The 14,788-nt window shown below is 43.8% G+C and overlaps 1 protein-coding gene across 4 annotated transcripts in view; it reads right to left on the bottom strand.

Moving 5' to 3' along the window:
• Positions 1–14,788, bottom strand: part of LOC103178427 (cytochrome b5 reductase 4-like) — a 47,060-nt gene that overhangs the window by 12,960 nt on the left and 19,312 nt on the right. For all 4 annotated transcript variants that reach the window (XM_042333197.1, XM_042333198.1, XM_042333196.1 and 1 more), the window contains exons 11-14: positions 11,478–11,618; positions 10,537–10,686; positions 8,171–8,321; positions 5,114–5,200 (exon numbers count right to left, since the gene is read on the bottom strand). In XM_042333197.1, coding sequence (XP_042189131.1) covers positions 5,114–5,200; positions 8,171–8,321; positions 10,537–10,686; positions 11,478–11,618 — 529 coding nt within the window. The remainder of the gene's footprint in view (positions 1–5,113; positions 5,201–8,170; positions 8,322–10,536; positions 10,687–11,477; positions 11,619–14,788) is intronic.

Genomic DNA, 14,788 nt, shown 5'->3' with positions numbered 1-14,788 from the left:
CCACCGCCTCTTCTCCCACCTCAACCTTCAAGGTTCTGTCCTTGACTGGTTCAGGTCCTACCTTTCTCACTGCCTCCACTTCATTATGGCAAACGTCTTTTCCTCCAGCCTCCACCATCTCGTGCGGTGTTCCTCAGGGCTCTGTCCTCGGTCCCCTCTTCTTCACCCTCTTAATGCTCCCCCTTAGTGACATCATCCGCAGATATGGGGTAATTTCCACATGTATGCGGATGACACCCAACTCTCTCTCTCTGCCTCCACCCTGAACTCCAGGTCTACTAGCGTCCTGACCGACTGGCTGTTTAACATCAAGTCCTGGACAAGGGCCAACTTCTCCAACTCAACGTCAGCAAGATTGAGGCCTTCTTGATTGGCTCGAGCCAGAGCCTCTGCACCTTAGGCGCTGGCAGCATCAGCCTCCATGGCTGCACACTCAACCTCACTAAGCCGGTCAGGAACCTGGGTATCTTGTTCGACCCTGAACTGTCCTTTCTCCCCCACATCCGCACCATGACCGCACTGCCTACCACCATCTCTGCAACATTGCCAGACTCCGCTACTGCCTCACCCCTCAGGCTGCCGAGACCCTCACCTACGCATTCATCACCTCAAGGCTCAATTACGGGAACTCCCTCCTCATTGGTCTTCCCAATTCCTCCCTTCACAAGCTGCAGATCATCCAAAACTCTCACGCACCAGGCTCCGTAACCCCATCACTCCCAGCCTGCCCGCTCCCTCCGCTCACCAGGCTCCGGCCTGCTCCATGTCTCCCGCCCGACCCACCCTACCATTAGTGGCCGGGCTTTCAGCCTCTCTGCCCCACACTCTGGAAGTCCATCCCACGGTCCCTTCGCCTCGCTTCCTCCCTTGCCTCCTTCAAGGCCGGTCTCAAGACCCTTCTCTTCGAACGTGCCTTTGGTCTCCCTCCCACCTCTCTGCCTTCCCTCACCCCTACACCACCCCTCCCCCATGCTCAGGCCCCGACATCTGACTGTTCAGCGCTTTGGGACGTCCTCCCGATGTGAAACGCTCTCTATAAATGTAATTTTGTTGTTGTTGTATTTCCCTGGTTATGGCAGCTCTTGCAGTGTCCATATTGGCCTTAGAATCGAAGAATCTTGAAGTGGGATTTAAAGATGGATAAAAAGCAGGTAAGGCAGAATGAATGAGGGAGTTCCAGACTGGAGGTCTGGATAACAGATGTGTCTGCCTATCATTTGTGGAATATCATCTGAGAATGGGAGTGTATAGGAATATAGGAACAGAAGGCCAATTAAGTCATTGGCCAAATTTCGTATATCAACGCTTCATTAAATATTTGTGCACAGGCCATTTTTCATTAGACCACTGTCAGTCCAAAGGGAGTTACGTTTGCTCTTTAGTATTCATGAAATTGTCTCTACAAAAAACAATTTGAGTAGATTCTATATGAATGAAAGTAGTGACACCTAATTTTCAATCCAATTTACATTTATAAAATGCTTTTCACATCAGGAGGATGTCTCCCAAGTGCTCCACACTGCTGGCTGGGCAGCAGAATTGGGGTGATGGGAGCCAAAGAGGACGAACTGTGGAAAGATAACTGAAAGAAAAAGCAGTCAAAGAGGTACATGTTAAAAACTACAAACTAATTTAGAAACTACAGAGGATAATCCAGACGGGAAAGGTAAACACTCTCCCGATTTGAGCCCAAACTAAACAGTTTACTTCTTTTATATTATTCAATCCAGACATAGTTGTGCAGTCCCAGGATTGCTCGCCAAATAACAGGTTGGAAGTAAAATGTTTTATGCTTATTTAAGAAATGCAAGTTACAGGTTTTCCTTGGACTAATGTTTGACAAAAAAACTTTAAAAACGAGAAATGATACACAGCTGACTCGGAGATCTGCTGACAAGGGACTCTAACCTACCAAAGTGGAGAAATATTAAATTGTGGAACACTGCTTTGTACTCATGATTCTTTTCACTGGTTACTGATCTTTGTTCAGCTGTTAGAGGAAGCACCAAGCTAGTTCCCAAAGGGTGCTGGAGAAAAATCAGAGGGCAAGTAATCCTAGGGAACCTAAAGGAGGAGAGAAAATTGAACACTGATTCTCACTCACAAATTTTAATTTTATTTTCTCTCTGATTTTAGGTTATTCCTATGCAATGTGCCATTCTCCGTGGATCACATATGTATGTCTTTGTATCCACACAGTTTATTCAGTATTGCAGCATACTGATGTTCTCCAGATAGTGTTAAGATACCAACCTCTGCTGACTTGCTTAGCCTGGCTTATTTGAGATAGTCAGTTGCTTATTTTAGTAAGTTTCCCAAAAGGCTCAAAAGAATGGAGGCAAAGCCATGTTGGATTGATGAAAAGGATTAACCTCACCATCACCACAATTCCTCATGGTTACTCCAGAACAGCACTGGAGATGCAAAACAACAGCAACTTGCATTATAATAGCACCCTTCACGCAGGATAGTAACCCAGAGTGCTGCATAGTGGCAGGGTTGGATGGTAGGCAAGAGGAAGGTGATCAATGGTACGATCAAAGAGGGATCGAAGAATCTTGAAGTGGGATTTAAAGATGGATAAAAAGCAGGTAAGGCAGGATGAATGAGGGAGTTTCAGACTGGAGGGCTGGATAATAGATGTGTCTGCTCTATCATTTGTGGAATATCATCTGAGAATAAGAGTGTATAGGAGTATAGGAACAGGAGAAGGCCAATCAGCTAACTGGGCATGGTTCACCAGTTCATGACAATCTGTTCATCTCATTTCTCTACCTTTTCCCCATACCCCACAATATTCGTACATCCCAAATATCCACCTCCCTTTTAAATAGCTAAATTGATTCTGCCTGTACGACCTTCTAGGGCAAAGCATTGCACATTTTCACTACCCGGTTTCTAATCTTCTATTCATTTTAGCTCTAACTTCAAAATGACGTTATCACTTTTATTCAACAACAAAAGGTTTTTAAAGCAGAACTAATAGTTTGGATGATGAGTTACCATAATTAAATAATAATTGCTTTATGCTGAGGCTCTTTAGTTTCAATTTAGAAATCACTCGCAGTCTTTTTCCTACTAGGGACTTTTAATCACATTTAATGAGGCATTAACTATCTCAAGAGTAGCTTTTTCAGTCATCACTTAATTCACTGGAATGGAACAAGCACTTTGTTCTGACCAGCTAATATACAGTGCTGTGATTTTCTATACTACTTAAACACTATGTTAGCTTGGCAGCACTCTCGCCTCAGCCTCAGAAGTTTGTGAGTACTATGTTGGTCTTAAGTTCATTGTCTGGGCTGACTCTCCACTGCAGTATTAGGAAAGCACTTCATTATCAGAGATGCCATTCTTCAGTTGAAACGTTAAACCAAGGTCTCATCTGTCTGTTTTTCAGGGAAATGTTAAAGATCTCATGACACTATTCAATTAGAGAAGGTAATTTCTCCCCATGTGCTAGACAACACTCTTTACAAAAATAAAGGGGCATGAACTCACAATCTTCTGATTCTGAGGCAAGAGTGCTGCCAAGCTGCCATAATGTTTAAGTAATTTAGTAAACTGCAATACATAAACTGATGACTGAAAAAGATTCTGATATAGTTAATGTCTTACACTTAACAGTAATTATTGTAAAAATGTTGACATTTTGATGTGATAATGCCCGTATCCTCCAGTGAACTAAGATCCTCGTTCTGTTGTAGAAGAGCCCATTCAGACCATCATGTCTATGCTGGTCCTCACTTTGAGGTCGGCAATAGTCAGCCAAACCTGACTCACTTACCTATACATTTTCGCGATTCAGTGCAGTTTTCAACTGTCCACATCCCAGTCCCACAATCAGAGCCAGAGTGGTGGAGCCAAGTCAAGTAAATCCTCACCGCCCCCCAAAAAAATCCTTCAATCCTAGATCCATGCCTGAATTCAAAAGCATTTTATATTCTAACTATCCTTTGTATAAAAAATCCTCCCCGTTTAGTTTCCTGTCTTAGGAAATTATTTTATTTTGAGACAATGTTACCCGAAATTGGGTCACTTAGTCAAAGGCGCTTTGTACAGAGATGAAGGGAATCTAGATGGTATGATTTTTTCTGATGAAGCTGTTCAGTTTGACACATTTACGTTTAATCGTAAAATCCAATCACTATATTGGGATCCAATTACATTTTCGAGGCGTCTGAATTTCTCCAATTTCTCTAACTAAAATTAAACATGTCCCATTTAAAAAAAAGTTTGAAACTGCTCCAAATTCACCTTTGCAACATATCCCAATGCTTTCCTGAAAATGTACTCTATTAGCAGTATACATGTTAATAGAGTATATTAACGTATATTGGCTCTACATGGATTTTAAACTGTTTTCATTATGTGAACACTTAAAAAACAATGAATTGTATTAATTGAAATATGAAAGTTACCGGAGAAGATATAGTAGTCATATAATACTTTTTTTTCGGTCAGTTGGATATTCGGCATATGAGGAAACCAATACTTACCAAAGAGTATCTATCCAAACCACATACACACATAAATTTCCCCATGTGTGGAATGGAATGCGCACTCTCTCCCTGGAGGGACACACTCCAATTACATAATTCAGGAGAGCAATGACCACAGGTTGGCGAGAGCCAAGGTTTAGAGACCTCAGATTAAAACTTTAAGGACTATTTTAACACTAGAGCACAAGTACAATTAGATAGAATATTCTTTGGATTATGAAATAATTTTCAAATTATAACCAGATACTTTTTTTTAAAACTACAAAATCAATTCCTGTAATTATAAAACAGTTTTCTGACAAGAACACTAACACTATTCTTTACATTCTAAAAAAAGATAGAGGGCATTCATTTCATTTCAGAGCCTAAGTCACATTAACCGGCTATTAGCCAGAATGCTAAAGTGATTATAGTCCACATGACAAGAAACATAAGTGCATTTTAACAATTTCTTTGTGAGGCACTTTCTTAAGCACTGAAAAAAGTTGGTCCCGAGTATTATAAATTGTGGCGACCCCATCATTCATTTCATCTAATGCATGTGGGAGTACAGTAGTGACTTCATCTTGAGAAACAAGACCCTGAGTTGCTTTACTGTAAACATGTATTACCTATTGTCTTTGGAAGACAATTGATCCAATTGATCCCTCCACAAGATATCCTCTTCTTTCTTGTTGAAGAAGATCAACCGTATTTTCCTAAAATAAAACAAAGAAAGAATGTGATAGCTCTGTCCTTGGGTCAACTTCCTCTTCAATATCTATTTGATCCCTCTTGGTGACATCATCCGCAAACATGGGGTCAACTTCCAACTCTATCTCTCTGCCTCCACCCTCGACTCCAGGACCACTGCTGTCCTGACAGAATGTCTGTCAGACATCAAGTCCTGGATGAGAGCTAACTTTCTACGGCTGAATGTCAACAAGACTGAGGCTCTCCTGATTGGCTCCCGTCAGCGCCTCCACACCTCAGATGCTGATAGCATCACCATCCAAGGATGTACACTCCACCTCACTGAGCCAGTCCGGAACCAAGGCATCTAATTTGACCCTCAACTACCCTTTCTACCCTACATCCATGCCATGACTTTCTCTGCCTTCCCCCACCTCTGCAACATTGCCCGGATCCACCACTGTCTCACACCGCAGGCCGCCCAGATCCTCATATACGCAATCATAACATAATAAGTTAATAACGCCCTGCTTGTCGGCCTCCCCAACTCCTCCCTCCATAGGCTGCAGATAATCCAGAACTCTGCAGCCCATGCCCTCTCCCGCACCAGGCTCCGTGACCCAATCACCCCCATCCTCACCTGACTCCACTGGCTTCTCATCACACAGATGATACAGTTCAAGATCCTGGTCGTCACCTTCAAAGCCCTCCATGGCCTTCCTCCCCACTACCTCTGCGGCCTCCTAACCCACTACCAACCTGCCCATTCCATCCACTCAGCGGAGTCCGCCTGCATCACATCCCCCGCCTCACCTGCTCCACCATTGGCGGGCAGGCCTTCGATCACCCTTTTTCCCCGCCTGCCCTCCGACGTGGAAGGCGCTATACAAATGTAATTTCATTGTTGTTAATCTTTATGTAAACCTAATCTTCAGTATTTTGATTAATGAGATTCCTAGATGGTACAGTTCAGGAAAAAAGCCATTCAGCCCACCCAGTCCAGGTGTTTTTTTTATACTCCACACGAGTGTCCATTTGAGATCCTATCCATGGTCCATATCCCAGATTTTTCCCTATATTCAAGTTTATTCACTTTTAACCAGGTGGCCAAATCTTTTTTTGTAAGTTCACATGGTTGCCGCCCCAACAACTAATTGCGGCACTGAATTCCACAATCCCACCACTCTCTGAGTAAAAAGGTTTTACTTAATCTCCATTCTGGAATTCCCAGTTCTGATTTTAAAACTATACCCTCTAGTTCTAAATGTGCTGGATAATAGAATTTCCTCATGTGGAAAATTCTGGGTCTTGTGCAATAACACGGAGAATATCTATATCTGTCTGCGTGCCTCCACTACTTAATGTTACAATTGGTTTTAAAATTCATGTTCAGAATTAGATTGTTATAATGTGAAATAAATGCCTCAATCCTATAGATGAGAACTATATAATAATAATAATCCTTGCATTTGATATAGTGCCTTATCACGTCTTCCAGACATCTCAAGGCGCTTCATAGAATATACTGTAAAGTGAATTGACTGTATATTTGTGGGCGAAATGCGGCAGCCAATTGCACACAGCAGTGTCCCACTAACAATCGTGGATTAAGTGACCATTTTTTTTTCTTGAGGGATTATCATCAGGCGTGTGGAGCAAGGAAACTTGCCCAAGGTTTCGCCCTGCTGGAGGTTAATAACCATCTTGACAATGAACTAATGGTAATAAAAAAAGCTCCAGGCAAGCTGTGCTGACATTTAATGCTACATATGAACAATTGACATCTTAAATATATTTCCTCTGAAAGATGTTTTGTTCCAGAATCTTTGAATCAGCAAGAGAGATATATGTGCAATTCTGAATACTGAATTCTGAGAAGCTTGATATAAAGTTTAATATTTTCAATGAAGATAAAATGGATTAATTGTTACTGAAAAAAAAGTTCCTTGAAATGCAATTCAGCCACAGAAAGTCGGAAAAATCATATGTGAAGCAAATAAGACCAAAGAACCATAAGACGTAGGAGGAGTAGGCCATTCGGCTCCTCGAGCCTGCCCCGCCATTTAATAAGATCATGGCTGATCTTCTAGCCTAATTCCATTTACCCTCCCCATCCCTTAATCCCTCTATCCTTTAGAATAAATGATTACAGCGATAATACAGTTACACGCCCCCAATTGTATTTCTTACAGATAGTGGCAGGTTTTGCAGGTTTTGTTCTACTCAAATGCTAATGGAGTGTTTATTTAGCACTATGATCAAATCATTCTTGTCTATTGCAAGCTGCCAACCTAGTGCACTGAAACTTCCTTATCCTTATTTAATCCAAGGAACATTCTTTTTTACAAATTCTAAAGTGTCATCAGAATCCTGGGTTCAAACATTTTCTTTTCTTTTGTACCTTGTGAATGAAATTAGCCTGTAATAAAACGGAGTACAATAATAACCTGTACTTATAAAGTATCCTCAATGTAGAATAATCTCTTGAAATGCTTAATTACTGCACCTTGAACAACAACTTGCCTTTATATAGCACCCTTCACGCAAGATAATAGGTCAGAGGAATTCAAAATGACTAGGTCAGGTGCCGAGAAGGGGGAAGTGACCATTGGTATGGTTGAAGAGGTAGGTTTTTGGATAGGGTTTAAAGACAGATAGAGAGGTGGTGAGCCAGAAGGGTAGAATGAAGGGAGTTCCTGAGGGAAATATTGATTGAAATAATCAAAATATTTTGTATTCAATGACTGACTAAATAGAGTGGAAACCCATTATCAAGGTCAGCCAATAGCCTATTTTGCCCCTTATAGGCTTATAGTGAGTTTGGGATTTTGGTTACCATGTTTCCAATGAACCAAAAAATAAGCATTGACACATGGGACTGAATACAATTAAAACATTATAATGCTTTGAGGATCACAGGCATATGACTATTTCTGACTAAATTAAAAGTTTCCAAGAATTGAGAATTAGAAATCACATTGATCAAAGAAACTCACCTGAGACAACAACTTTCTTTCAAGGCAAATCTAATAACATTGATCATTGGGGTGAAGCCTGTGCCAGCAGCCAACAGGAGAAGTTCAGCCTTGCCTTTCATTTGTGAACATCTGAAACTGCCTTCTGGGTTACTCACAGACACAGAGTCTCCTTTGCGTAAAATAAAAAAAACAGTGAGATTCTCTATGTTAAAGTTTATATTTGTTCTAAAATGGGTCAATATACTGCAATACTTCTGGAAATATCAGGTAATTGCAACGTTTATTTCAGTATTAAGGAGAGATGTGCAAGGAGAGAAGTGAAAGGGCAGATGTGCTAAGGGTAAGTTGCATTAATATATTAAGCTGCTCAGCAAAAATTAATTTTCTTCCACATGATATAGAAAAAGAACAAGCTGGGCTCTTACACAATACAGAATGAGACTTCCCCAACCAACTTAATCTTCAACTTCAATAACAGGCAATTTAACTAAATTGACAAACAAAATGTTCTTGTGAATCAATTCGCTCATTACATTATCCAACATATACCAATTATCTAAATGCAAGTTGCTGTATTCACATCACTCACACCCTGGTTCTACAAGTCACAGTGCTCCTGCGCTCCTACCATGGAGACCATTAATAATACTATAGTTATAACAGATGCTGTATTTCTGTAACAGACGATATTTTTTTAATAAAACCTCTTAATCGGCATTACAGTAAAACTAACATAAGGCGTATCAGATGGGACCATAACATTTCTATGGCTTACGCTTAAGTCTGAGTTACAGTCAAATTGTATAAATCATACAAAAAACAATTTAATCAATAATCTACACCGCACATGGGTAATTCAATTCAGCTGGTCAGTGTGCATGTGATACTTTGTCACTGCTGTTGGTAAATACGAATGTGGTGACAGGTCAAGACTACATTTCCTGCATTTCAATTTATCTTGACCCATCCCTGCATGTGCATTTACCAATGGGATTACGAGTTAGGGGATGATTTGTTTATAAAATACGGATGAGTGCAAAGAAATCAAAGTGGTTTTGAGAGGAAACTGAATGGGACTCTGGTGCATGTATGACTTGGGCGATTATATGAATTTATAAAGATAAGACTTATATGAGTTTAATATGATAATATTAACTGCAGTGGACAGGTTAGGCTATAAAGGTTGAATGCTGAAAATGAATCACTTGTAAAAATTTCAAAGAAAGATCCAGGTAAAAAACCAAGGTAACCAGACAGAGGAAAACAAAACATCAATGTCCTGACCAACAATTCTGCAGATAAAATTGGTCATTCATTTCATTGCTATTTGTGGGACATTGCTGTGTGCAAATTGGCTGCCACATTTGCCTACAATACACAATCATTACACATCACAATAAAATCTTGTGAAGCACTTTGAGACATTGACAATAAGATAGGCACTATATCGAATGCAAGTATTATTATTTAAAAAGCATTGATCATCATATAAATACTCTCAAATTCATATATGATCTATAGTTATATAGTTTGAGAAATATTCATTTTCCTTTGATAAATTTTGCCTTTGGATCTTAATCTTTCTACTGTAACAACAGTATTTTTACACTTATAGCCTGGGTCAATAGAAAAGTCCTGGTGCATCTTTTCCATTACAACGTCCCCAATCTGCTACATACCTTCCATAAATGCAGTTTCTGGCCCATGGACCACTCACTGTTTACCTGATGTCACTGTGGGCAGAGCGGCTCTGGACACGCATGTGCAGTGTGGGGCAAGCAGCAAATGGGCTATACTTGGAGGCCCCGCTGTGGTGATTGTTTGTGTGTGTGTGAATGTGTGTCTCTCTGTCTGTATGTCTTTGTGTCATATACCATTGGCGGGAGAGCCTTCAGCCACTCTGCCCCACAACCTCTGGAATTCCATCCCCCAGTCACTCCGCCTCGCCCCCTCTTTAGCCTCGTTCAACACCCACCTCAAGACCCTCCTCTTCGACCATGCCATCGGTCACCCTCCTTCCCCTCCCCTCTCCCCCCGACCCCAGCTTGGGTCTGAAATGCTGTACACTGTCCAGCGCCTTGCAAAGTCCTCCCGACGTGAAAGGCGCTATACAAATGTAATCTTATTGTTGTTCTCTATGAGTTTGGGTATATCTCTCTCTGAGAATGTGTCTCTTTGCGTCTATGAGTGTTTGCGTGTCTCTCTCTCTCTGAGAGTGCTGCGTCTCTCTGTGTATGTATGTTTCTCTGTCTGTGAGTGTGTGTGTGTCTCTGTTTCTCTGAGCATGTGCATCTCTCCATTTCTGCATGAAAACTGTTGCTGTTATGGTTATCACACATAGTTAGAACATTAGGATTGGAGAACTTGTTTTTGAAAATTCTTACCAATTTGAAGACTGTCAATGAATGGTGTGAATACGCCATGGGGGTAGATTTTTATCATTAAATATATATTTGTAAGGAAATGACTGTTGTCCTCTGGTTCTGGATACAAGGATGGCAGTGCAGCAGTATAAGGCCTAACTACTTCTGTATCTATGTGAGGAAAGAAAGGAAAATAAGAGTAAAAACCATGCTTTCTGATAAACTGAAGATACCATACTTGTTTATTTAAAATGAGTTAAAAGTATGGAGTCCTGCAGCTCAGTAGTTAGAGCACTCGCCTCGCAAGCGAGAGACCTGGGTTCTATTCCCGGCAGGCGAAATGTTGGGCAAGTTTCCTTACTCCACACGCCTCTGTTTACCTACAAGTAGGAACCTTGGTTGTTAGTCGATTGGTGGATTGCTTTTCCGGGGATAATAATCCGTAAAAAAAAAAATAAATAATAATTTGGTCACTCAATCCACGACTGTTTGTGGGACACTGCTGTGCGCAATTGGCTGCTGTGCTTTGCCCACAAACAGTGGTGGATTGAGTGACATTTTGTTTTGGAGGCATTATTAACCCAGGTTAGCGATCTGCAATCGTCTAACAATCAGGTTTCTAGTAACTGCTAGGTAAAGAAAAGCGTGTGGTGTAAGGAAACTTGCCTAAAGTTTCGCCTCCCCTGCCCGTGAATCAAACCCGGGTCCTCTCACTTGCCATGCACCACTTTGGTGAAGCATTCTACACCATTGCATGATGCGTTTATGAACAAACAAAACCTCTCTGGGTGAAGAAAGTGCCACTTTAATGAAAGGCATGGGGATGTAGACAGCCAAAAGAGTCAAACGATATTGACCTAATCAGCATGAGAAACTATCTTGACTAATAGCTATCCCTATCTACTTAATTCTAAATTAAAATAGTGTTGTATATTTACATGATTTTTGTGCTTTTAACTTACCATGAATACTATTTTTGAGGTAAATGTGTTGTCCAATAGGTACTGTTAGATGACATCCAAGAGGTAGCTGAAAACAAAGCAGTCTGGTGTCGTGCGTGACATCTGTCTTTGAAAGTAGCTTGCATTTCCGGTAAAAAAGACCTTTGCAGGAGAGGAGAGAAAAGTCACCATTTTAATATAAACATTCAATAGAAAATTGAAATATCCCATCTTTTATTTTTCAACCTCCTCCCCAGCCTGCAAAGGCTTTTAACCAAACTGTCATTGTTTTTACAGAGTACACACTTTTTTTCTAGATTATGTGCACCTATTACATTAAGTGGCACTAGTTCTACTGTTCAGAAAATATAGCGCCAAGTATCTTTTTTGGAACACATTATATAATACCGCCACATTTGATTTTACAAAGCCGTTATTTTTAAATGTATTGAGAAAACAGCTTGCATTAAAACAGCAAGAATTACAAGAGATGAACATGTGTGGAAGCTACAATAGTCAAATGCAAATGCAATACAATAGTCATAGCACAGATTCTTTCAATACGTGAACAATACTTGATTCCTGTTTGATTCTGATCCATTGCCCTCAGCTGCAATATGTACAGCTCAGGCTTCAACAACAACAAGATTACATTTGTATAGCGCCTTTCACATCGGGAGAACGTCCCAAGGCGCTGGACAGAGTACAGCATTTCAGATTAGAGCTGGGGTTGGGGAGGGGGGGGGGAGGAGAAGTGGGGTGGCCGATGGCATGGTCAAAGAGGAGAGTTTTGAGGCGGGACTTGAAGGAGGCTAAGGAGGGGGCGAGGCGGAGTGACTGTGGTATGAAATTCCAGAGGTTGGGGGTAGAGTGGCTGAAGGCTCTCCTGCCAATGGTGGGGCAGGTGGGTTGGGGAGCAGGCCAGAGCAGAGGGAACGGGCGGGTTTGTAGGGGGTTAGGAGGTCGCAGAGGTAGGCTGGGGCGAGGCCATGGAGGGCTTTGTAGGTGAGGACCAGGATCTTGAACTGGATCCTCTGAACAACAAGATTCCATTTATATAGCGCCTTTCACGTCGGGAGGACGTCCCAAGGCGCTGTACAGTTGGGTCAGGACCCGAGCAGGGGGGAAATGGTCAGGGTGAGGGGAGGGATGGGAGGGAGCGAGGAGGGGGTAGAGAGTCGAGAGGGGAGCTGAAGGCACGGTCAAAGAGAAAGGTCTTGAGACCGGCCTTGAAGGAGGAAAGGGAGGAAGCGGCGAAGGCACTGGGGGATAGAGTTCCAGAGCCTCGGGGCTGAGAGGCTGAAGGCCCGGCCACCGATGGTAGGGCGGTTGGGGCGGGGGATGTGGAGCAGACCGGAGCCAGAGGAACGGAGGGTACGGGCAGGTAGGTAGGGGGATAGTAGGTCGGAGAGGTAGGAGGGAGCAAGGCCGTGAATGGCCTTGTAGGTGAGGATGAGGATCTTGAATTCGATCCTCTGGGGGATGGGGAGCCAGTGGAGGCGAGCGAGGGTGGGAGTGATGTGGTCCCGAAGCCTGGTGCGGGACAGTACACGAGCTGCAGAGTTCTGAATGACCTGCAGCTTGTGGAGGGAGGTGCCGGGAAGGCCGGCGAGGAGAGAGTTCCCATAGTCCAGCCTTGAGGTGATAAAGGCGTGGACCAGAGTTTCAGCAGCGTGAGGGGTGAGGTAGTGCCGTAGTCTGGCGATATTCCGGAGGTGATGGAAGGCGGTGCCAGTTGTGGCGCGGATATGAGGGAGAAAGGACAGCTCAGGGTCGAACAGAACCCGAGGTTCCTGACTGGCTTTGAGAGGTGGAGAGTGCAGCCTTGGATGCTGATGCTGTCAGCGCCTGAGGTGCGGAGGCGCTGACGTGAGCCAATCAGGAGGGCCTCAGTTTTGCGCACGTTGAGCTGAAGAAAGTTGTCTCTCGTCCAGGACTCGATGTCGGACAGGCAGCTGTCAGGACATCGGTGGTCGTGGAGTTGAGGGTAGAGGAGGAAAGGTAGAGTTGGGTGTCATCCGCATACATGTGGAAGTTAACCCCATGTCTGCGGATGATGTCACCAAGGGGGAGCATATAGAGGGTGAAGAGGAGGGGACCGAGGACAGAGCCCTGAGGGACACCGCACGAGACAGTGCGGGGGGTGGAGGAAAAGCCATTCGTGGAAACAAAGTGAAGACAGTGGGAGAGGTACGACCTAAACCACTCAAGGACAGGGCCTTGAAGGTTGAGGTGGGAGGACAAGCGGTGGAGGAGGATAGCGTGGTCGACCGTATCGAATGCTGCCGATAGGTCGAGGAGGACGAGGAGGCAGAGGGAGCCCTGGTCACAGATGGTCAGGATGTCATTGGTGACCTTGACCAGGGCAGTTTCTGTGCTATGGGCAGCACGGAAACCCGACTGAAGGGGTTCGAATAATGAATGGGTGGAGAGGAAAGAGCGCAGCTGGGAGGCGACAACTCGTTCCAGGACCTTGGACAGGAAGGGGAGGTTGGAGATGGGCCGGTAGCTTGATAGCTGCAACGCATCAAGGGAGGGTTTTTTCAAGGTGGGAGTGATGGTGGCAGTTTTTAAGGGAATGGGAACAGAGCCAGAGGAGAGGGACAGGTTGACGATGTCTGTGATATGTGGGGCAAGGAGGTGGAGCTGGGAGATAAGGAGTGGAGTGGGGATGGGGTCAAGGGAGCAGGTGGTGGGTTTCAGGGATAGGATGAGTTTGGTGACAGAGGGTGGGGAAACGGGTACGAAAGTGTGTAGGGGAGGATGGGTAGGAGTCGGAGTGTGGGAGGGAGGGGGTGGGGGGGTGGGTGGATGTTGGAGGGGAAGTGACCGCGGAGCGAATTCCCTTGATTTTGGATTCAAGGATTGAATTTTGGATTGAAGGATAGGGAGTCAATGGAGTCGGGCGAGAGTGGGGGAGATGGGGTCACGGAATTTGGTGCGGGAGAGGACACGGACTGCAGAGTTCTGGATTATCTGCAGCCTGTGGAGGGAGGAGTTGGGAAGGCCGACAAGCAGGGAGTTTGCATAGTCGAGCCTGGAGGTGATGAAGGCATGAACAAGAGTTTCAGTGGCTGAGGGGTTAAGTAGTGGTGGAGTCGGACGATGTTATGGAGGTGAGGGAAGGCAGAGCGGGTCATGGCTTGGATGTGGGGAAGAAAAGATAGTTGAGGCTCGAACAAGACACCCAGGTTCCTGACTGGCTGGTGAGTTGTAGTGAGTAACCATGGAGGTTGATGTTGCCAGAGCCTGAGGTGCTGAGGCGCTGGTGGGAGCTAATCAGGAGGGCCTCAGTCTTGTTCACATTCAACTGTAGGAAATTTGCCCTCATC

This window comes from Callorhinchus milii, unplaced genomic scaffold (assembly GCF_018977255.1).
Source record: "Callorhinchus milii isolate IMCB2004 unplaced genomic scaffold, IMCB_Cmil_1.0 Scaffold3, whole genome shotgun sequence".
NCBI classification, from domain to species: domain Eukaryota; kingdom Metazoa; phylum Chordata; class Chondrichthyes; order Chimaeriformes; family Callorhinchidae; genus Callorhinchus; species Callorhinchus milii.
The sequence above is the reverse complement of the archived record's forward strand: the minus strand, read 5'-3'. Positions and strand labels throughout refer to the sequence as shown.